General features: G+C 48.4%; 1 protein-coding gene and 1 long non-coding RNA gene across 4 annotated transcripts; both read left to right on the plus strand.

The window, feature by feature from the left end:
* The first annotated feature begins 1,536 nt into the window (after nucleotides 1–1,536).
* Nucleotides 1,537–14,365, plus strand: LOC311441677 (uncharacterized protein). 2 transcript variants are annotated; one of them, XM_084530070.1, is made up of 21 exons: nucleotides 1,537–1,584; nucleotides 2,041–2,101; nucleotides 2,262–2,312; nucleotides 2,443–2,519; nucleotides 2,755–2,795; nucleotides 3,032–3,085; nucleotides 4,379–4,491; nucleotides 4,762–4,816; nucleotides 5,050–5,143; nucleotides 5,253–5,388; nucleotides 6,097–6,226; nucleotides 6,410–6,666; nucleotides 6,802–6,856; nucleotides 6,941–7,089; nucleotides 7,183–7,237; nucleotides 8,538–8,640; nucleotides 8,769–8,816; nucleotides 8,916–8,968; nucleotides 9,208–9,301; nucleotides 9,770–10,076; nucleotides 13,786–14,365. In XM_084530070.1, exons 3-9 carry the CDS (start codon nucleotides 2,274–2,276, stop codon nucleotides 5,088–5,090), a joined length of 420 nt encoding a protein of 139 aa, XP_084386196.1. In that variant the 5' UTR covers nucleotides 1,537–1,584; nucleotides 2,041–2,101; nucleotides 2,262–2,273; the 3' UTR covers nucleotides 5,091–5,143; nucleotides 5,253–5,388; nucleotides 6,097–6,226; nucleotides 6,410–6,666; nucleotides 6,802–6,856; nucleotides 6,941–7,089; nucleotides 7,183–7,237; nucleotides 8,538–8,640; nucleotides 8,769–8,816; nucleotides 8,916–8,968; nucleotides 9,208–9,301; nucleotides 9,770–10,076; nucleotides 13,786–14,365. The 2 variants fall into 2 exon arrangements, with proteins under 2 accessions (XP_084386196.1, XP_084386197.1); XM_084530071.1 differs by lacking the exons at nucleotides 5,050–5,143; nucleotides 5,253–5,388; nucleotides 6,097–6,226; ... (8 more) ...; nucleotides 9,770–10,076; nucleotides 13,786–14,365 and adding exons at nucleotides 4,604–4,662; nucleotides 4,917–5,001.
* A 6,167-nt stretch (nucleotides 14,366–20,532) lies between these two features.
* LOC311441334 lies at nucleotides 20,533–22,123 on the plus strand. 2 transcript variants are annotated; one of them, XR_014695888.1, is made up of 3 exons: nucleotides 20,533–20,618; nucleotides 21,301–21,374; nucleotides 21,941–22,123. It is a non-coding gene; the product is annotated as an uncharacterized lncRNA (long non-coding RNA). The 2 variants fall into 2 exon arrangements; XR_014695889.1 differs by lacking the exon at nucleotides 20,533–20,618 and having other exon boundaries at nucleotides 20,883–21,374.
* The last annotated feature ends 995 nt before the right edge of the window (nucleotides 22,124–23,118 follow it).

A 23,118-nucleotide genomic window follows, 5' to 3' on the forward strand; every position in this document is an offset into this window, starting at 1 on the left:
CCGCCCGGGCCCATTTCGGCGCGGCGCCGCCCGGGCCCATTTCGGCGCGGCGCCGCCCGGGCCCATTTCGGCGCGGCGCCGCCCGGGCCCATTTCGGCGCGGCGCCGCCCGGGCCCATTTCGGCGCGGCGCCGCCCGGGCCCATTTCGGCGCGGCGCCGCCCGGGCCCATTTCGGCGCGGCGCCGCCCGGGCCCATTTCGGCGCGGCGCCGCCCGGGCCCATTTCGGCGCGGCGCCGCCCGGGCCCATTTCGGCGCGGCGCCGCCCGGGCCCATTTCGGCGCGGCGCCGCCCGGGCCCATTTCGGCGCGGCGCCGCCCGGGCCCATTTCGGCGCGGCGCCGCCCGGGCCCATTTCGGCGCGGCGCCGCCCGGGCCCATTTCGGCGCGGCGCCGCCCGGGCCCATTTCGGCGCGGCGCCGCCCGGGCCCATTTCGGCGCGGCGCCGCCCGGGCCCATTTCGGCGCGGCGCCGCCCGGGCCCATTTCGGCGCGGCGCCGCCCGGGCCCATTTCGGCGCGGCGCCGCCCGGGCCCATTTCGGCGCGGCGCCGCCCGGGCCCATTTCGGCGCGGCGCCGCCCGGGCCCATTTCGGCGCGGCGCCGCCCGGGCCCATTTCGGCGCGGCGCCGCCCGGGCCCATTTCGGCGCGGCGCCGCCCGGGCCCATTTCGGCGCGGCGCCGCCCGGGCCCATTTCGGCGCGGCGCCGCCCGGGCCCATTTCGGCGCGGCGCCGCCCGGGCCCATTACTCAGGTGGAGCTACTGAGCAGGTGAGATAAAGGAGTTGGGAACAGAGTGGTATTGCACAACTGTATGTTGCATTAGTTGTAGTGTGCTTTGTGCAGGATGTGGGTTTTAGGGCTTGCATGATAATGAATGCTGGTTCTCTGCGTTTACAGAAGGGGATGTGCCTGTTTAAAGTAATTCCAGTTCAAAAAGTTTCAGTTATTAGCTTGGTGATATTGTCAATTCAATATTAAAACCTGCAGAAAAAGCCAAAGGCGATTTTTGCTTCTAGAATCACTGCAAATATTTGGTCTGCTCTCTGCATGCTTTTGAGATAAAGTTGTTTTTAAAAAAGAAAGGAAAAGAAAAACAGCCACTTCTCTTGCTCTATTTCTACTTTCTTGTGCTTTGCCCCTCCCCTTTCCCAGGTGATTTGGTTTGGGTGCTTTGCGGGGCCAAAAGGTATATGAGCCCCAGGCATGGCATCAGAGTGCTCCTTCTGCCTGGGCTGCTCTTTGGGGTCAGTGCTTTGTGTTTCCTTCAGTCAGTTGCAGGGTTCTCTAGGCAGGCTGGAGTCTATGGATTTCTGGATTTCTAAGTGGTTGGAATTCTAGATCTCTAAGTGCTTGAAATAGAGGGATATTTAGTAGAGGCTGCTGGCTCACTTTTTTTGGGGATGGCCGCATATTCTCCTGCTTTTGAGCTATATTTTAAACTCTACATGTTTAAAGCCACTTGTTTTAGTCCCCTGGAGAGTTACACCAGCTTGATTACATGCTACGTGTGGCTTGTTAGCGTAGATGCAGCATTACCAAGAGACTGAGCAGGGTTGTATCAGAGTCCCCTTTTTCATCTGCAAAGGGTAAGTCTGTGATTACTCCTGCCGGGGTTGCTGTGTGTGCGTGTCTTTTTGGCATTTGTGGAGCTCTGTTCTTATTGTTTTGTTTGTGTGTGTGTATGTTCTATGTTTCTGGTTTTCTGAGGGGTAAACAGTTAGTGTGCTGAACGTGGTAGGCAGGAGGAGGATGGGAGCTGCTCAGGACTGGTAGGTTTGGTTTCTAGGAATATGCAGCATCCTTCCTGTGCGATGCGACTGATTGTTGGGCGGGAACGTTCCAGCTTGTGTGTCCTAAGCAATGTAGCTTGTGTAGCGTGTATTGTGTGGCCCGGGCAGAGTTTGCTGTGGCGCTGTGAGCGAAGAATCTGAGTTAGAGCTGTTGAGCAGCTGAAGTACCGGAGCTGGGAAGAGAGAGGTATTGCAGCAGGTACGCTTTGGTTGCGAGGTGCCTCAGAGTGTGCTTTTTTCTTGTCTCTACAGGTGCTTTGTGCAATCGTGGACAGGAAAGGGAAATCCTCATGTCACGAAACACTGAGGGAAGGTGAGTGTTGTTAGCCTGGTCATCCCTTATCTGAAGCGAAGGGAAGACATTCAGGTGTTTCCCTGTGAGGGTCCGAGGTGAGGCTGTGTGGGATAGAGGAGCAGTGTGGCAGGTGGTTGCTTGCAAGCACAGTGGTCATTTTGTCCTTTTGTGTTCCCAGGTGGCGTGGGTGATGCTGGCCGCTCCTTGCAAGCTTGGACCTAATTTGCAGGTACCGAGGCAAGTGGCCTGTTGTTTTGAAAGGATAAAACTAAAGATGGGGTCCCTTTTGTTGTTGAGGGATGGGTGCTACTGCTGTCAGCTGAATGTTTATCTTCTGCCTGTGTTTTTCCTTTGTTCAGGGTGAAACGCAGTGCGCAGTGCAGGACGTCTTGACCCGAGCTGCCTCTGCAGTGACTCTGGTGCGCGATGAGCAGAGGTAACTGTTGTTTTTGGGGCGCAGTTCTCACTGCAGTTATTTTCCTACATCCAATAGAGTAAAATTCCAGTTTGCCTTTTAGAGGTGCTATAAGTGGGTAAAGAGAACAGATGGAAGCATGTGCCACGTGGGATAGGCAAGCGGCTGAGGTACAGGAGAGGATGAGAGTATGTGATTTTTTTCTGGGGATGAAATGGAATCAATTTTGTTGGTGTATAATCTGTTCTGCTCCTAGATTTTTCTTTCAATGTGAAGAAAAGTTTGAGCTAATTCCAGGTAAGAAAGTTCCAGTTACTTGCTGGGTCGTATTGTCCTTTTAATATTCAAAGCTGCAGCAAAAGCATGGGGATTGTTGTTTCTAGAAACACCCCGGTTTTCTTGTCTGCACTCTGCATGCTGTTGAGCTAAAGCAGACTAAAAAATAAATAAAGGAAACACACACAAAAAAAAAAAAACACAATTGGGTGATGTGTTGTGAACGCAACGATCATTTAATCCCTTTGTTTTCCCAGGTGGTGTGGATGATACTGGTTGCACTGTTGGAGCTTGGATTTGGAGAGGAACAGGTGAGCAGAACCGTATGTTGCATCAGCAGTAGTCAGCATTGTGGAGAAGGTGAGCAATGGGGCCAGCGTGCTAGTGAATGCTGTTACTCTGTTTTTGTAGCTGATGATGAGCCTGGCAATTGACTAAGATGACAATCAGTGCCTGTGCATTTCTTGAGGCGGAGGGACTATACCATGCAACAACCTGAGAGCTAAGTTGGGGGGCACCTGGTATTTGCGTATCTGGGGTGGCTAATGGGAGCTGGGAGCCAGAGGAGCATGGTGCCTGCTGGCTGACTAGACTTGGTTCCACGGTGAGGGTGGTTCAGGCTGGGTCACGTTCAGGCTGCTTGTGGCTGGGTCACCGGGCTAATAGAAGCAGCGGGATTATTTTGTAGCGTGAGTGGGTGAGCCAGGCAGGACAGTTTCCTTCTGTTCGTCTGTCCTGTAGTGCTGCTTCTGCAATGTCTGTTCTGTGCTTCTTAGGTCTTGATATCCTCCTAGCTTTTTACACTGGACTGACCAGACAGGGGACTTGGTAGCGGTGCTGAAGGGCCTCAGTGCTTGTTTTGTCATCGTGGCTCTGATCCGAGCACTTCTTGTCTTGCAGTCGCTGCTTAAAGAGCAGATCTGTTTCAGGTCTTGTGCATCGTATTTGGTTTGAGATCGCATCTGTTTCCATCCTCACTCTTGCAGAAGTCATCTGGGCCGCATCAGGAGCTCTTGCTTGGGAATTGAATTCCTAAGCGTCATCTTATGGGGTTTTCAGTCCCCATCCTTCTGGTCTGTTGTCTTGAAGGCAGGCTTTTTAGGCCTCCATCATCCCAGTTCTGGCAGTTGCTTCCAGTCGCGTGTCGTGACATTTGAGCCTCTCCTTGGGTCTGGTGCAAAGCACCTGTTCTGACTTGCTGTTGCCATAGGGCTTCCCTCTGGGGCTCACTTTTTCTTGCGCCTTGTGTTGTGTGCTTTGTTTGTAGTGTTTGTGGCGTTCCTGTGTGTGTATGTGTTTGGTCTGGAGCTGTCCTGCCTGGCAGTTAGCGATGACAGCTAACGTGGCAGTGCATGGGTGTACTAATACATTGTCTGGACTGTTTTGGCGAAGACATCCGGTCTGCCTCTCGGCACGTACTGAAGGGCAGCAGGCACAGTCATCTCAGTGTTGTTTGTCACATGTTGGGGGGGGAGAGTATATCTGCTTGTGAGCAGCTGTTTGCATAGTGCTTGAACAGTGTGCTTGAGGAGGTCTATCGAATCTTGAAAGCTTACAGATATGGGGTTTTGAAAGTTTTATTTTTATTTCTCTCCTGTCCCCAGTAGAGTGTAAACCTTTGGAGGAACCTGTCGCAGGAAAGAGCTCCTTCTGGAACTGTTCAGCGCTCCGTAGGCAGCTCGGTGACTGGCTTGATCTACTTCTGAGGTGTGCTGAGGTATGGGGGCTGCTGTTTTGAAATGATAATCTTGTAAACGGGGTCCCTTTGTGTTGTTGAGGGTTGGGTGCTAATGCTGGCAGCTGAATGATTATCTTGTGACTGTTTTCAGTTCTTAAAGCTGAAACACAGTGTACAACACGGGACTTGACCACAGCTTCTTTTAGCAAGGTGAGCGATGAGCAGATCTAGCAGTTACTTTAGTGGTGCAGTTGTCACTGCAGTTACTTAACTGCACAAAGTACAGTAAAAATCCTGTTTATATTTCAGAGGTGTGTTGTAGCTGGCTTAAGAGAGCAGATGGAAGCATCTTCGTCGAGGGCAGGTGAGGGGGAAGCGGTAAGGGAGCAGATGAGAGTAACTGTCCTAGCTATGCTGTGTCTTTGGATGCTGCTTCAGCCTATGCTTTTCTTTTTCTTTTGCAGGTGTCTTGTACAGGCTGAGTGGGGCCAAGCTGCACTCTGAAGAGCAGCACGAGAAGGGCGGGCTGTTTGTGAGCTGGATTGGAGCAGAACTGCCAAGTAGCATGAGGTGACTGCGAAGGGTCTTACTTTGCAGGTGCCATGGCAGGCTCTCCGCAGAAGTGGTTGAGGATTTGAGAAGAGGTTGCAGATCATCGAGGAGCGACACTTGCAGGGATGGCTTGAAAAGGGTATGGCTGCTTTCTCTTCTGTTTATCAGGTGTCCCAGGCAATGTGGGCTGTGATGTTAGTCTTTAGAATCTGAACAAAGCAGGTGCTGATGGCGGTCTTCTTTGGTAGGCAAAGAGGTGCCCAAAGCCCTGTCCTGTGCAGCCTGAGCACTCCTCGCTGAGGATGAAGCCTGCTTTCCAGCAGTTCCGAAAACTGTGTTGAAGCTGAAATTCTGCGTCTGTGTTTGGGTTGGGGTTGCACCTTGGTGAGTGTAGGGATGGGTTTTAAGTGGGTGCAGCGGAGGGCCTGGCCCCAGTGTCCTGTAGTGTGTTTTGACCTATCAGCATAGCCTTTTGGTTCTCAGCCTGCTGAAGTAAGTGATTTTTGCTGCGAGTGGAACGGAATTGATTTTGTTGGTGTATAATCTGTTCTGCTCCTAGATTTTTCTTTCTGCGGAAATAAAAGTTGGAGCTAATTCGAGCTGAAAAAGCTTCAGTAACTTGCTTGGTTGTGTTGTCCTTCCAATATTCAAAGCTGCAGCGAAAGCATGGGGATTGTTGCTTCTAGAAACACCCCAGTTCTCCTGTCTGCCCTCTGCATGCTGTTGAGCTAAGCCTTATAAATAAGTAAATAAACCATAGCTGCTGCTCCTCCTCTTTCTACTTTCATGTGCTTTGCCCCTCCCTTTTCCCAGGTGATTGGGTTTGGGTGCTGGGTGGGACCAAAAGGTATATGAGCCCCAAGTATGCTGTCAGAGAGCTGCTTCTGCCTGGGCTGCTCTTTGGGGTAAGTGCTTTGTTTTTCCTTCAGTCAGTTGCCGGGTTCTCTAGGCAGGCTGGAGTCTATGGATTTCTGGAATTCTAAGTGCTTGGAATTCACTTAATAGAGGGATATTTAGTAGAGGCTGCTGGCTCACTGTTTTTTGGGATGGTTGGGATACGCTCCTGTGTTTGATCTGTATTTTAATCTCTAGATGAATCAACCCACTTGTGTAACTCTCCAGAGGACTAAAACCAGCTTGATTACATGCTAGAAGAGGCTTGACCGCGTTGGTGCAGTATTACCAAGAGACTGAGCAGGGTCACCTTTTTCATCTGCAAAGGGTATGTCTGTCATTACCCCTGCCGGGGCTGCTATGCATTCATGGCCTTGTGGCATTTGTGGACTTCATTTTTTTTTTTTTTTTTTATTTGTCTGGCTCTGGTCTCTGTGTTTGAGTCCTCTGCATGTGCCGCACTGTTTGCGTATCCATTGTGGATGTGACCTTCTCTCTTTGTTTCTTGTAGCTCAGGGCATAGGCACGGAAGCTTGAACGAAGCATGAGGGTGAGTGGACAGCAGTGGGGGCCCCGAGTTGGTTGGTGGACTGTGTGAGTCTGCTTCAGCTGTCGGGCCGGCTTTGCAAGTGCCTTGCGACAGCAGAGTACGTTTCCTGCCACGTTTCTGACACGTGCCAGACGTCAGCGGTTCCCGTTCCTGAAATGCTGGAGATGCTCAGAGCACAAGAGGAGCTGGGAGCATGATGCATCTCCTTGGGATGTTAGGTGAGCGAAGCGGTGGTACTGGGTTGGAGCACTTGGCTCTGGGGCTTCTTGGCTGTTGCAGCAGGGGAGGAAAGGAGTGGGTATAGACTGTTTTGTGGATTGTCATGTGTGTCTGTTCTTTCTCCCTGGTCTAAGCCCCGTGACCTTGGTTCGGCACACTGAATGGAAGTGCTAAGCCTGGATCGGGAAGGTGAGTGGAGAAAAGTTGGAAAACGGGTATTGTTTTTGGTGTAGAAGTCTCTTGATGCATCTCTGGGTGACTCCTCTCTTTCAGGGACGAAGAAGGTCCTGGGAACATCCTAGCTGGCCTCTGTGGTCCACGTTGATGGTTGATTCTGAGCCCTGAGAATTAAGTCCAGGGGCAAATACTGCATGTTGGGGAGTTGTTTAAAGGGCGTCTATCTGATTTCAGTAGCGGAGCAGGTCAGTTGACTACTGTTTTGTTTCTGAGGAGGTTGTTTCACTGGAAGAAATTTGGCTGGTGTGCTGGCGCCTGATGGCACTTCATTTCTGCAGGTGAAGAGGAGCCTTGTGCCTGAAGCAATGTCCTGGCTAGTCTTTGTGTTCCTTGGTGAGGATGGAACCTGCCTCCCAGCATTCCCAAGCTAAGTTGGGGGGAGGGGCAAGTGCTATGTTTGAGTTGGGGTTGTGAATGCACCCATAGGGCGAGGGTCTGTGCTTTTAAGTCATTGCTTTGGATGGGGCCTTTCAGGATTGATCAGGTCAGGCAGAGAGATTATGTGTGGGGAGTTCTGTCACGTACAGTGTGAACACATTGCAGGCAGGGCAGTCGCAGCTTGTCACCTGTGTTCTGTGTTGTCTGTGCTGTACTGTGCTGTTGCTCTTGGTGCTCAGCAGGCCCTGGCTAAGTCATCCTGAGGGTACTGAACACTTGACATCATTGGAATATTGCTGATGTTCAACTGGGAGCTGAGCACCTCTCGTCTTGCAGTGGGAGCTTAAAGGAATCCCTTCTGTGTGTGTAATACTTGTTTGTATCAAACGTTTCTTGATATGATCAACATATATTTCATGCTCCTCAGGTCTTGATATCCACATTTCCTTCTTCCACTGGACAGATTAGATGGGCAACTTGGTAGCCACACCAAAGTTCCGAAATGCTTGTTTCATCATTGTAGGGCTGATGCAAGCACTTGTCTTGCAGTCGCTGCTTGAAGTGCAGATCTGTTTCAGGTCTTGTGCATCATATTCGGTTTGAGATGGTGTCTGTTTCCATCCTCACTCTTGCAGAAGACATCAGGGCCGCATCAGGAGCTCTTGCTTGGGAATTGATTTCCTAAGTGTCATCTTATGGGGTTTTCAGTCCCCATCCTTCTGGTCTGTTGTCTTGAAGGCAGACATTTTAGGCCTCCATCATCCCAGTTCTGGCAGTTGCTTGCAGTTTCATGTCGTGACATTTGAGTCTCCTCTAGGGTCTGGTGCAGAGCACCTGTTCTGACTTGCTGTTGCCATAGGGTTTTCCTCTGGGGCTCACTTTTTCTTGCGCCTTGTGTTATGTGCTTTGTTTGTAGTGTTTGTGGTGTTCCTGTGTGTGTATGTGTTTGGTCTGGAGCTGTCCTGCCTGGCAGTTAGTGATGACAGCTAACGTGGCAGTGCATGGGTGTACTAATACATTGTCTGGACTGTTTTGGCAAAGACATCCGGTCAGCCTCTGGGCACGTACTGAAGGGCAGCAGGCACAGTCATCTCTGTGGTGTTTGGCAGATGTTGGGGGTGGGAGAGTATATCTGCTTGCAAGCAGCTGCTCGCATAGTGCTTGAACAGTGTGGTTGAGGAGGTCTATCGAATCTTGAAAGCTTACAGATATGGGGTTTTTGAAAGTTTTATTTTTATTTCTCTCCTGTCCCCAGTAGAGTGTAAACCTTTGGAGGAACCTGTCGCAGGAAAGAGCTCCTTCTGGAACTGTTCAGCACTCCGTAGGCAGCTCGGTGACTGGCTTGATCTACTTCTGAGGTGCTGAGGCAAGGGGGCTGCTGTTTAGAAATTATAATATTGTAAATGGGGTCCCTTGTGTTGTTGAGGGATGGGTACTAATGCTGGTAGCTGAATCGTTATCTTGTGACTGTTCTCATTTGTTTAAGGTGAAACAGTGTACAACACAGGACTTGACCAGAGCTGCTTTTGGCAAGGTGAGCGATGAACAGATGTAGCAGGCACTTTAGTGGTGCAGTTGTCACTGCAGTTACTTAACTGCACAAAGTACAGTAAAAATCCTGTTTATATTTCAGAGGTGTTGTAGCTGGCCTAAGAGAGCAGATGGAAGCACCTGCCTCGAGGGCAGGTGAGGGAGCAAAGGTAAGGGAGCAGATGAGAGTAACTGTCCTAGCTGTGCTGTGTCTTTGGATGCTGCTTCAGCCTATGCTTTTCTTTTTCTTTTGCAGGTGTCTTGTACAGGCTGAGTGGGGCCAAGCTGCACTCTGAAGAGCAGCACGAGAAGGGCGGGCTGTTTGTGAGCTGGATTGGAGCAGAACTGCCAAGTAGCACGAGGTGACTGCGAAGGGTATCCATCTTGCTTTGCAGGTGCCATGGCAGGCTCTCCACAGAAGCAGTTGAGGATTTGAGAAGAAGTTGCAGATCATCGAGGAGTGACATGTGCAGGGATGGCTTGAAAATGGTATGGTCGCTTTCTCTTCTGTTTATCAGGTATCCCAGGCAATGTGGGCTGTGATGTTAGTCTTTAGAATCTGAACAAAGCAGGTGCTGATGGCGGTCGTCTTTGGTAGGCAAAGAGTTGCCCGAAGCCCTGTCCTGTGTAGCTTGAGCATGCCTCCCTGAGGATGAGGCGTCCTTTCTATCAGTTCCGAAAACTGTGTTGAGGCTGAAATTCTGCGTCTGTGTTTGGGTTGGGGTTGCACCTTGGTGAGTGTAGGGATGGGTTTTAAGTGGGTGCAGCGGAGGTCCCGGCCCCAGTGTCCTGTAGTATGTTTTGACCCATCAGCATAGCCTTTTAGTTCTCAGATAGCCTGCTGATGTAGGTGATTTTTCCTGTGAGTGGAATGGAATTGACTTTTTTTTTGGCGTGTAATCTATTCTGCTCCTAGATTTTTCTTTGTACATAAATAAAAGATGGAGCTAATTCCAGATGGAAAAGCTTCAGTTACTTGCTTGGTGGTAATGTCCTTCCAACATTCAAAGCTGCAGCAAAAGCATGGGGATTGTTGCTTCTAGAAACACCCCAGTTCTCCTGTCTGCCCTCTGCATGCTGTTGAGCTAAGCCTTATAAGTAAGTTAATAAAACCACAGCTGCTGCTCCTCCTCTTTCTGCTTTTTTTGTGCTTTCCCCCTGCACTTTCCCAGGTCATTGGCTTCAGGTTCCAGGTGGGACCTAATAGTAACTGAGTTGCAGGTATACCATCAGAGAGCTGCTTCTGCCTGGGCTGCTCTTTGGGGTAAGTGCTTTGTTTTTCCTTCAGTCAGTTGCCGGGTTCTTTAGGTGGGTCAGAGTCTATGGACTGATGCATTTTCAAGTAGAAACCGGTACGCATATCTTTTCGAGGTGGCAACAGGTAGGATCTGTCATAGTAAAGCAATCTAGTAGTAGGTGCCTGTATTGCATGCAGCTCTTCCTCAGGTGAGTAATTGTTATATCAGTGTTACGGATAGTATGGTGATGTTATTTTGTGTGTTTGCTTTGTGGTTCTGGGTCCCTTATGATTTTTGCAGAATTACAGGGCTTTTAGAGAGTCTTTGCCTGTATGTCAAATATTATCAAAGGCAAAACCTTGCTGTTGAAGTGATGGAGCAGGGTTTAGGAGAAATGTATGATGGAGGCTCCCTGTGGGAGCATGTATCTGGAAATGGCAGCAGTGGGCATGTAAGGGGTAGTCTTTTTCAGGTTTAGGGACAGTTTGTTATATTTCTGGAGCTTTTGCCTGTGTGTTTGCTGTCTGTTGAGTCCTTAGAAATTGCAGCCCTCTAGTCCTGATGTCCTTGAATTGACATATTAGAAGCATGTTTATGAGGGGTTTCCAGGTAGTTGTTCTTGGGAAACAGTGGGGTAATGCCTCTTGACCGCATAAGTGCAGTAGTGCCTAGAGAGTGAGCAGGGTCACCTGCTTCATGTCTAAAGAATAAGTCTGTTGGGGCCCATTTCGGCGCGGCGCCGCCCGGGCCCATTTCGGCGCGGCGCCGCCCGGGCCCATTTCGGCGCGGCGCCGCCCGGGCCCATTTCGGCGCGGCGCCGCCCGGGCCCATTTCGGCGCGGCGCCGCCCGGGCCCATTTCGGCGCGGCGCCGCCCGGGCCCATTTCGGCGCGGCGCCGCCCGGGCCCATTTCGGCGCGGCGCCGCCCGGGCCCATTTCGGCGCGGCGCCGCCCGGGCCCATTTCGGCGCGGCGCCGCCCGGGCCCATTTCGGCGCGGCGCCGCCCGGGCCCATTTCGGCGCGGCGCCGCCCGGGCCCATTTCGGCGCGGCGCCGCCCGGGCCCATTTCGGCGCGGCGCCGCCCGGGCCCATTTCGGCGCGGCGCCGCCCGGGCCCATTTCGGCGCGGCGCCGCCCGGGCCCATTTCGGCGCGGCGCCGCCCGGGCCCATTTCGGCGCGGCGCCGCCCGGGCCCATTTCGGCGCGGCGCCGCCCGGGCCCATTTCGGCGCGGCGCCGCCCGGGCCCATTTCGGCGCGGCGCCGCCCGGGCCCATTTCGGCGCGGCGCCGCCCGGGCCCATTTCGGCGCGGCGCCGCCCGGGCCCATTTCTCAAGTGGAGCTACTGAGCAGGTGAGATAAAGGAGTTGGGAACAGAGTGGTATTGCACAACTGTATGTTGCATTAGTAGTAGCGAGTGTTGTGCAGGAGGTGGGTATTAGCTCTGGTGTAGAGGGATGGTTAACTGAGATAAGTCACATAGACATAAAACAGCTGAATCTTCACGATTTGGACAAACATTGCACACAACTTGTCTGAGCCAATCAGACACAAGGACACAATATTCGTTTGCAGTTTGGGAAAGTACCGACTGTGTTATTTCGGTCGAAAGGATGAGGAAGAAGCTGATAAGATAAGGACGTAGGGGGACCAATCATGAGCTTAACTTTTGTAATATGTATGAGCTAATTATATGTTAAGGAATAAAAGGCGTCTGAGCTATCCAATAAATTGAAGCTTGCTGGTCACTCATATTGAGTATCCCTGTCTTCCTTCCGTTGACAACAAATGGCGCCCGAACACGGACCCCGCTGGCGGTGAACCTGCGAGCCACGGATCGACGGAATAAGGGAAGGAAACAGGTCCTGCAATGCAGCTCAGGAGGTGGAAGGGACGAAAATGCTAAATCCTCGCACCCGGGAGCACCTATAGAGGGTCCCGCCGGCCACGCGTCGCCGAGGTCTTGCAAAGGCTGCAACAGTGCTGACGTAAACAAAGGTATGGAGAGACAAGCGACGTATGATCTGCTCAAGTGCTTTTTAGAAAAGCGGAGCACGCAGGGTATAGATTGTAAAAAGGAATTGCGGAGGGACGCGGAAAAAGGAATTGCGGAGGGACACGGGAAATTGAAGTAATCGCAGTGCGATGCGGGACATCCGAGATCGGGTTGCTACAGTAGACCAGAGGCATCAGTGGACAACGGCAGCTGACCCTCACTGTGTGGCGAGTTGGCACAGAGCAGAGGGGTGGACATCAGGACCCTGCAGACTGTCTGACGTAACCATGGAAGCAGCGGCGGCTGTGCTGCTTCTCTCTGGCATTCATTTTATAAGAGGTTTATCTTGCAATGCAAAAAAGACTATTCGTCCCCAGATCGGTGTTATAACTATGTTTCTGGATAAGATTCCGTGGGGTTGCCACATTCTATGGATTAGTAATGACGACTTAGCTCTATTGCGGGGCAGGAGTGCAGAGATGCAGATTATACTGCCAAATGACCACCGGCAGACTTGAGGAGACACTGCTCGGCTGCGGGGATCGGCTGCGGCGTGGACGCCCCTAGGTGCACCCTGAGCGTTTTTGCTCGGAGGGGACTCCACTCTCAGCTGCTCACCACAGGAGCAAAGATCTCCTGAAGCTGCAGACAAACAGTATGTTTTCAGCTGCTGGAGGGATACTAACTGGAGTGTTAATAATTGTATGTGTTATTCTTAAATGTCCAGGTATTTTGTGTTGAAAGTATTTGTGTAAGGGTAAGGTTTTAAAACCAAGTGTTGCAAGTCACTTCACGAGGAACACAATGAGAGACAATACTTGTTTGTTTGCTTATCATTCTAAATTATATTGGCCACACGTATTGTTTGCTTATCATTCTAAATTATATTCTTGTGGTATGATTGAGGTTGTGGTATGATTGAGATTGAGATGTGCCAGAGGCCTCTGGGTGTGCAATTGTGCTGTGTGTGTGCGAGTGTGCTATGTACTGTGTTAGTGAGAGCGTGCTTATTGCCATAGTGCAGGTTGCCATAGTGCAGGCTGAAATCATAGGAAATTAGTGCCGGCAAAAAAATCATAGGAAAATGAAGGACGAAGTAGCCCTAGATTCATTACAGTGCTTTTTAGAAAAACGGGGAGTCGATTGTAAGCAACTAGCAGGACTAGTTGCGATCGGTCGAACAAAATCATATTTCACAAGTATGGAGTCAAGGACTGGGGGCTTTGGGAGCTGAAGCAAAATCTAATAACAATCCGATGTGGAATAATGACACTGCAAAGGCTCTGCCACCTGGCATGTTTTTGATTTGCAGGGATCGTGCATGGCAAGGAATACCTGCCAATGCGTTTGGGGGTCCATGTTATCTAGAGCGACTCACATTGTTCGCCCCGGACTTACACAGTCTCCGGAACCAGGGCTTGTCGCAGAGATCCAAACGAGCTCTTAAGACTTTAGGTTCTGACTGTGACAATGGTGTAGAATTATGGGGCGCTGCTGAGAGAATATTTGCTTCATTAGTTCCAGCAGTGGGAACTGCACATGCTTTGGCTAGCATTAATAAGCTTGCTTGTTGGGCTGTTAAGCAATCAAATGTAACAACTGAAATTATTACTGAAATGGCACAAGATATGGATAGTCTTAGGCATGTTGTGTTACAAAATAGCGCTGCAATTGATTTTTTGCTTTTAGCGCAAGGACATGGATGTGAAGATTTTGAAGGAATGTGTTGTTTCAATCTTTCAGATCATGGTCAATCGATTCATGACCAGTTGAAATGGTTGATGGAGCACACAAAGAAAATTACAGTACAACCTAGTTGGCTTGACAATTGGTTGCAGTCCATCTTTGGGGGTCTGTCTAACTGGTTAGTGAGTCTAATCAAAGAGGGATTTCGCTTTCTGCTTATAGTTATATTGATAAAAGTAGCTGCGCGAATAATTTTTGGTTGCTTAACTAAGAAGCTTGAAGAAGTCACAGAAAAGGTATTAGTAGTCCAAAATAAAAACGGGGGAATTGTAGAGGGATGGTTAACTGAGATAGGTCACGTAGACATAAAACAGCTGAATCTTTACGAGTTGGACAAACATCGCACACAACTTGTCTGAGCCAATCAGACACAAGGACACAATATCCGTTGGCGGTTTGGGAAAGTACCGACTGTGTTATTTCGGTTGAAAGGATGAGGAAGAAGCTGATAAGATAAGGACGTAGGGGGACCAATCATGAGCTTAACTTTTGTAATATGTATGAGCTAATTATATGTTAAGGAATAAAAGGCGTCTGAGCTATCCAATAAATCGAAGCTTGCTGATCATATCACTCATATTGAGTGTCCCTGTCTTCCTTCCGTCGACAACACTCTGGCATGCTAGTGATTGCTGGTTCTCTGTTTTTGCAAGTGATAATGAACGTGTTTGACGTAATTCCATTTGAAAAAGTTCCAGTTACTTGACTGGTCGTGTTGTTATTTCAATATTAAAAGCTGTAGCAAAAGCATGGGGATTGTTGCTTCTAGAAACACCCCAGGTCTCTTGTCTGTTCTCTGCATGATGTTCAGGTAAAGCAGATTTAAAAAAAAAAAACACAAATAAACAAACAAAACAAAACAAACAAAAAAAAAAACAGCTATTGCTCCTCCTGCTCTGCTCCTACTTCCTTGTGCTTTGTCCCTCCCCTTTTCCAGGTGATAGGGTTTGGATATTGGGCAGGGCCAAATGGTATATGAGCCCCAGGCATGACATCAGAGAGCTCCTTCTGCCTGGGGCTAAGCTGCACTCTAAAGAGCAGCACGAGAAGGGCGGGCTGTTTGTGAGCTGGATTGGAGCAGAACTGCCAAGTAGCACAAGGTGACTGCGAAGGGTATCCATCTTGCTTTGCAGGTGCCATGGCAGGCTCTCCACAGAAGCGGTTGAGGATTTGAGAAGAGGTTGCAGATCATCGAGGAGCGATACCTGCAGGGACGGCTTGAAAACAGTATGGCTGCTTTCTCTTCTGTTTATCAGGTGTCCCAGGCAACGTGGGCTGTGATGTTAGCCTTTAGGATTGGAACAAAGCAGGTGCTGATGGCTGTCTTCTTTGGTAGGCAAAGAGGTGCCCAAAGCCCTGTACTGTGTAGCCTGAGCACACCTTGCTGAGGATGAGGTGTCCTTTCTACCAGTTCCCAAAACTGTGTTGAAGCTGAAATGCTGCGTTTGTGTTTGGGTTGGGGTTGCACCTTGGTGAGTGTAGGGATGGATTTTAAGTGGGTGCAGCGGAGGGCCTGGACCCAGTGTCCTGTAATGTGTTTTAACACATCAGCATAGCCTTTTGGTTCTCAGCTTACTGAAGTAAGTGATTTTTCCTGTGAGTGGAATGGAATTGAATTCTTTTTTGGCATGTAATCAGTTCTGCTCCTAGACTTTTCTTTCTATGTAAATAAAAGCTTGAGCTAATTCCAGATGAAAAAAAAAAAAATCAGCTATTTGCTTGGTCATTTTGTCCTTTTAATATTCAAAGCTGTAGCAAAAGCATGGGGATTGTTGTGGAGGAATGGTTAAGTGAGGTAGGACACGTGGATGTTGAGCAGTTAGGAGGTCATGGGCTAGGGAGGTACCGTACTCAACTCATATGAGCCTGGGCACGTGCGCAGCCGGTTGAGAACCAATCAGGCCCAAGGACACGATGCCCTTGTGTGGTTGGGAAAGTCTTTAAGGCGGGACAGTAGCTAAAAGAGGGAGGAACTAACTGACAAGATAGGAAAGTGTTAGCCAATCCTGAGCTTAGTTTTTGCAATATGTATGAGTTGATTATGTTCGAACTAGATAAAAGGCGACTGAGCTATCCATTAAAGTTGAAGTTCACTGTTCACTCATATTGAGTGTCTGTCTTCCTTCCGTCGACAACAAATAGCGCCCGAACAGGGACCGATCTGAACGGGATTTGGATACTGCTGGCGGTGATCCTGGGCCACGGTTGGGCGGAATAAGGGAGGAACTGGTCCTGCAACGCAGCCCAGGAGGTGGAAGGGACAAGAATCCCCTCACCCGTGTCGGGAAGGTGAAAGGGACGTGGAGTCCCCGCACCCGGGAGAGGATCCCGCCGGTCACGCGTCGCCGAGGTCTGAAAGGTGAAAGGGACGAAAACTTGGAGTCCCCGCACCCGCAGCTCGGAAGGTGGAAGGGAGTCCCCGCACCCGGGATGAGCCTATAAAGGGTCCCGCCGGAGAAGCGCCGCCGAGGTCTTTGCAAAGGCTGCAACCGACGTATATAAAGGTATGGAGAGACATCGGCGTATGCTTTGCTCGAATGCTTTTTAGAAAAGCGGAGCACTTCAGATATAGACTGCAAAAAGGATTTACCAGGATTATTAGCATATGGAGTAATGCAGGGTTGTTTTATCAATCCTGATACAGTTTTTGAACAAACAGAGTGGCGTAAATTTGGGGACAAATTGTTTGATGAAGTTATTAATGAAAATAAGGCTGCTAAAAAATTATTGAAGCCTTGGAGAGCAGTCACTAACGCCTTAGTTATACATCAGGCTGAGCAGAGAGTCGCTACTGCCGCTACAGAGCGACTGGGATTGCCGGGAAGTGTTGGAGCTGGGGATTGCCCACTGCTGCCTTCAGTGAGAACGATAACGCTGCCTCAGGGGGCTACGGGGCAGTGGGAGCCTCCCCCCCCCCCTCAGTCACCGCCACGAGCAGTGCTGCGCTCGGAGTTCCGCGGAATCGAACGGCAGCTGACCCTCACCATGTGGCGAGTCGGCACAGAGCAGAGGGACGGACATCAGGACCCTGCAGCCTGTCTGATGTAACCATGGAAGCAGCGGCGGCTGTGCTGCTTCTCTCTGGCATTCTTTTTATAAGAGGTTTACCTTGCAATGAAAAAGGGATACTAACTGGAGTGTTATTAATTGTATGTGTTATTTTTAAATGTCCAGGTATTTTGTGTTGAAAGTATTTGTGTAAGGGTAAGGTTTTAAAACAAAGTGTTGCAAGTCACTTCATGAGGAACACAATGAGAGGCAATACTTGTTTGTTTGCTTATCATTCTAAATTATATTCGTGTGGTATGATTGAGGTTGTGGTATGATTGAGAGTGAGATGTGCCAGAGGCCTCTGGGTGTGTGAGTGTGCTGTGTACTGTGTTAGTGAGAGCGCATTTATTGCCATAGTGCAGGCTGAAATCATAGGAAATTAGTACTGGTCGAGCAAAATCATGTTTCACAAGTATGGAGTCATTGTGCGAAGTAGCCACTTGGAGAAACTTAAGGGAACGTACTGTTTAAAACTTTTTGATCGTAATGAGTCAATTCACAAATCCATTACTTTCTTGAAAGAGCACGTGAGAAAGAGTCAATATGGTATCAATCCTTTCAATCAATGGTTCACTGATATAATTGAAACAATGCATAGATGGTTACTGGGATTAATCAAAGAGGGATTAAGGATTTTGTTCACTGTGGTGTCAATCATCATTGCATGTAGTATTGTGATAAATGTGGTTAAAGAGTTACTTGCAAAAATGTTATAAAATGTTATAGAGATTTTGAAGTGGTGCCAGAAACAGGTACCCAGTGGATCACTGCAAAGTGGACTGAAGCAGCTTTAGAATCTGCACACGCCGAAGACGACCAGGAAGAGGTTCCTGATAATCATTCTGACAATGACGTGGGCTGTGACACCTCGACGACTATCAAGAACAGCCTTTGATCACCATCAAGTGATTAGGTTTAAGTGTGTTACTACTAAGTTGTGTTACTTACTATTAATTGTGTTACCGTTAAGTGCTTACAGTAATTGTAGTGTTATTAGGGTTAAGTTGTGTTATGTTATGTACCCTTTCAGAACATGCTTGTTTGGGGTCCCGATAGGGGATCCAAAGGAACTGAGTGAAATGTTAGCACCATACTCTGCCCGTATTACTCTGCTTAATGGATCTTTTTCTGACTGTAGGAACTGCACACGCTTTGGCTAGCATAAATAAGCTTGCTTGTTGGGCTGTTAAACAGTCAAATGTAACCACCCAAGTTCTTTCTGAAATGTCGCAAGACACGGAAAGCCTAAGGCACGCTGTGCTGCAAAATAGGGCCGCTATTGATTTCTTGTTCTTGGCTCAGGGACATGGGTGTGAAGATGTAGAAGGAATGTGTTGCTTTAATCTTTCCGACCATGGTCAGTCAATTCACGACCAGTTGAAATGGTTAAGGGATCATACACAAAAAATTGTAGTACAAGATAGTTGGTTTGAAGGTTGGCTTAAATCTGTTTTGGGGAACATGGGTGGACGGGTTTTGTTAGTTAAAGAGGGACTTTGCTTTCTACTTATAATTATATTGATTATAATTGCATATGTAACCTTTAACTGCCTAACTAAGAAACTAGAGCAACTCACAGAGAAGGTATTTGTATCACAAAATAAAAATGGGGGAATTGTGGAGGAATGGTTAAGTGAGGTAGGACACGTGGATGTTGAGCAGTTAGGAGGTCATGGGCTAGGGGAGGTACCGTACTCAACTCATATGAGCCTGGGCACGTGCGCAGCCGGTTGAGAACCAATCAGGCCCAAGGACACGATGCCCTTGTGTGGTTGGGAAAGTCCCTAAGGCGGGACGGTAGCTAAAAGAGGGAGGAACTAACTGACAAGATAGGAAAGTGTTAGTCAATCCTGAGCTTAGTTTTTGCAATATGTATGAGTTGATTATGTTCGAACTAGATAAAAGGCGACTGAGCTATCCATTAAAGTTGAAGTTCACTGTTCACTCATATTGAGCGTCTGTGTCTTCCTTCCGTCGACAACAGATTGTAACTTCTAGAAACACCCCAGTTCTCATGTCTGCACTCTGCATGCTGTTGAGCTAAGCCATATAAATAAGGTAATAAAACCACAGCTGCTGTTCCTGTTCTTTCTGCTTTTTTTGTGCTTTCCCCCTGCACTTTCCCATGTGATTGGCTTCAGGTTCCAGGTGGGACCTAATAGTAACTGAGTTGCAGGTGTGCCATGAGAGAGCTTCTTCTGCCTGGGCTGCTCTTTGGGGTAAGTGCTTTGTTTTTCCTTCAGTCAGTTGCAGGGTTCTTTAGGTGGGTCAGAGTGTATGGACTGATGCATTTTCAAGTAGAAACCGGTACGCATATCTTTTTGAGGTGGCAACTGGTAGGATCTGTCATAGTAAAGCAATCTAAGTAGTAGGTGCCTGTATTGCATGCAGCTCTTCCTCAGGTGAGTAGTTATTACAGCAGTTTTACGGATAGTATGGCGATGTTATTTTGTGTGTTTGCTTTGTGTTTCTGGGTCCCTTATGATTTTTGCAGAATTACAGGGCTTTTTGTGAGTCTTTGCCTATATGTCAAATCTTATCAAAGTCACAACCTTGGTGGCAAAGTGATGGAGCAGGGTTTAGGAGAAATGTATCATTGAAGCTCCCTGTGTGAGCGTGTATCTGAAAATGGCAGCATTGGGCATATAAGCAGTGGTCTTTCTCAGGGTTAGGGGCGGTTTGTTATATTTCTGGAGCTTTTGCCTGTGTGTTTGCTGTCTGTCGAGTCGTTAGACCATAAAGCCTTCTAGGCTTTATGTGCATGGAATTCACATATTTGAGGTATGTTTATGAGGGGTTGCCAGGTACGTTGTTTTTGGGAAACCGTGGGGTACGGTTTCTTGACCGCATAAGTGCAGTACTGCCAAGAGACTGAGCAGGGTCACCTTCTTCATCACTGAAGAATAAGTCTGTTCGGGCACATTTCAGCGCAGCGCTGCCCGGGCACATTTCTCAGTTGGAGCTACTGAGCAGGTGAGTTAAAGGAACCAGGAACAGAGAGGTATTGCACAATGATATGTTGCATTAGTAGTAGTGAGCGTTGTGCAGGAGGTGGGTATTAGCTCTGGCATGCTAGTGAATGCTGGTTCTCTGTTTTTGCAAGTGATGATGAACCTGTTTGACGTAATTCCATTTGAAAAAGTTCCAGTTACTTGACTGGTTGTGTTGTCCTTTTAATATTAAAAGCTGCAGCAAAAGCATGGGGATTGTTGCTTCTAGAAACACCCCAGGTCTCTTGTCCTCTGCATGTTGTTCAGGTAAAGCAGATTTAAAAAAAAAAAAAAAAAAAAAAAGAAAATGAAAATCTGCTGCTCCTGCTCTGCTCCTACTTTCATGTGCTTTGTCCCTCCCCTTTACAATGTGATTGGGTTTGGGTGCTGGGCAGGGCCAAATGGTATATGAGCCCCAGGCATGACATCAGAGAGCTCCTTCTGCCTGGGCTGCTCTTTGAGGTAAGTGTTTTGTTTTCCTTCAGTCAGTTGCAGGGTTCTCTAGGCAGGCTGGAGTCTATGGATTTCTGGATTTCTAAGTCCTTGGAATTCACTTAACAGAGGGATATTTAGTAGAGGTTGCTGGCTCACTGTTCTTTGCGATGGTGGGATACGCTTCTGTTTTTTGAGCTATATTTTAATCTCTAGATGTACAAGCCTACTTGTGTAATTTTCCAGGGGACTAAAACCAGCTTCATTTCATGCTACATGTGGCTTGGCAGTTTAGATGCAGTGTTACCAAGAGCCTGAGCAGGGTTGTATCAGAGTCTGCTCTTTCCTCTGCAAAGGGTAAGTCTGTGATTACCTCTGCAGGGGCTGCTGTGTGTGCACGTCTTTTTGGCATTTATGGATCTCAGATGGTTTGTTTTTTTTTTTTTTTTTTTTTTTTGTGTGTGTATGTTCTAAGGTTTTGTTTTTTTGAGGGGCAAATAGTGTGTGTGCTGAGCGTGGTTGGCAGGAGGAGGTGGGGAGCTGCTCAGGACTGGTAGGTTTGGTTTCTCAGAGTGTGCGGCAGCCTTCGGGTGCGATGCGACTGATTGAGTCTCTCCTTGGGTCTGCTGCAGAGCACCTGTTCTGACTTGCTGTTGCCATAGGGCTTCCCTCTGGGGGGTCACTTTTTCTTGTGCCTTGTGTTGTGTGTTTTGTTTTAGTGTTTGTGGCGTGCCTGTGTGTGTATGTGTTTGGTCTGGAGCTGTCCTGCCTGGCAGTTAGCAATGACAGCTAACGTGGCAGTGCATGGGTGTACTAATACATTGTCCGGACTGTTTTGGCAAAGACATCCAGTCTGCCTCTGGGCACGTGCTGAAGGGCAGCTGTCACAGTATATCTGTTTGCGCACAACTGCTTGTTTACCTCTATTCATTTAATAAATTGTAAAATTTAATTGCAATCCAATTTGGGACCCAGTCATGTATGACAACTGGGGGCTTGTCCGGGAGGGCTTTGGTTCCTGAATTCTTACTTTATCTAGGAGAGGCGCCCCACCATTTGGTGGCTGCTGTTCGAGTCAGGTCGGGACTAATGGCATCTTGAACCTGAATAAAGGTAAGCAAAGGTTTTGATTTTTTTTTCAGTTCCCTTGCTGGCTGCAGCACTATATTTTGCCCGTAATTCTGCGTGTGAAGATCTGAATGAAGACAATGGAGTCATAAGCGTTTAAAGCGTATACTGTTCTGTTGGGTGGGTTTCGGTTGCCTGTGTGTGTAAGAGTGTGACTGAGACGGAATTCAGTTCCGAAGCGATTGTGGAGGTCTTCTAACCACGGTTCCAATCTCCCACGAGGGACTTGGCCAGTGAAGGAACGAAGGGATTCCTATAGGATTTGTGGGTGGGTGATAGATCTTAAATCCTCTGTAAGACACTCTTATTAAGGTAACCAAGGGCTGTGGGAATTGGCACAGTAACATTCCTAGATGGGTCAGACAAAATCGAAGACCAGGGACCAGAAGAAAGGGAGCAAATTACCAGACATACCACCAGAAAGTCCATTAGGAATAACGGTTAGAAATTGGAATGAGAGGGGCCCCAGAAAAGGAAAAAGTAAATAAAAACCGGTCCAGTATTGTGTGATAGAATGGCCAAAGGAGCCTTTAACACCACATATCTTTCAGCCTGCTTTTGGATCCTTTGAAGACTGTATTTGTCAGGCCTTAAATACACATGTTAATTCGAGGGAACCTTTTTGCTGGGAAGAAAGTGATTATGCAGGATTATGGATCAGGAGGACTTCATGTCCTTTTCCAGCCTCAATATTTACACTAAAAGCAGATAAGAAATTTGAAGAAGAACAAGAACAGGAAAAAGGAAAAGATAATAAACGGGAGCCGTTGGATAACCTACCATCTCCATATCCTAACAATCCACCTCCGGTGGCTGTGGTATCTCCAGCAGTACCACCATTGCCCCAGCTTTCAACACCATCAGCACGAGAATGAGACCGACCACCGGCTGCATGCATGAGAAGTAGTACTGCCATATCTGAGAGAGCTCCTCTATATCCCTTAAGGGAGGTAACTGGTGTATAACTGGGTTGGAGTTTTAACAGGGCTTTAATGGTTTCAGGGTTAGCGTGTTAGTGTTTTAGAGTTTTTTTTTGTTGTTGGTGGTGTTTTGTTTTTTTTTTTCTTGGGATGGAGTGTTGCTATGTTTTTTAGGGTTAGGGTCCTAGGGTTTTATTTTTGGTCAGTTACTTAGGGTTAGTGTGTTAAGATCCTTTTTTTTTTTTTTTTTTTTTTTTTTCAGGTTAGGTTCTCCAGGGTTAGGGTTTTGAGCATCCTAGTTTTTTGGGTTATGGTGTTGAGCATCCTAATGTTTTGTGTTAGGGCTTTGGGTTTTAAGCATCCTAATTTTTGGGTTAGAGTTTTGTGTGTCTTCATGTTTTCAGTTTGTGCTTAGAGCGTCCTAAAGTTTTGGGTTTTGGTTTGTGTTTTGAGCGTCCTAATGTTTAGAGTTACGGTTTTGAGCATCCTACTGTTTTGGGGTGGCTTTGGGTTTTGTGCATCTTAATTTTGGGGTTAAGGCTTCAAGCGTTCTAATTTTGTTGTTTAGGGCTTTGAGAATCCTAATGTTTTGGGTTTGGGTTTTGAGCGTCTTAAGTGTTTGGGTTAGGGCTTTTAGGCATAGTACTTCAGGGGTTTAGTGTGGTAAATAGTTTGGGTTAGGCCTGTAGGGGTTTCAAAGTTTTTTAGTGTTACGGGTTGAGGCTTTTTTGAAAGGCCGGTAAGTGCTTGGGTTACAGTGAGTGCCGGTAAATGTATTTCTCGAACACTCGGCCTGTGATTGGTCAAGC

This window comes from Aythya ferina, assembly GCF_964211825.1.
Source record: "Aythya ferina genome assembly, chromosome: 9".
In the NCBI taxonomy this organism is placed as follows: domain Eukaryota; kingdom Metazoa; phylum Chordata; class Aves; order Anseriformes; family Anatidae; genus Aythya; species Aythya ferina.

Bases quoted from the DNA above. Each gene is read 5' to 3' on its own strand.
- LOC311441677 (XM_084530070.1), top strand. From the start codon at position 2,274: ATGCTGGCCGCTCCTTGCAAGCTTGGACCTAATTTGCAG. The intron at 2,520-2,754 runs GTAACTGTTGTT...TTCTGCTCCTAG, and splicing joins CTGGTGCGCGATGAGCAGAG to ATTTTTCTTTCAATGTGAAG. The intron at 3,086-4,378 runs GTGAGCAGAACC...TCCTGTCCCCAG, and splicing joins TTGGATTTGGAGAGGAACAG to TAGAGTGTAAACCTTTGGAG.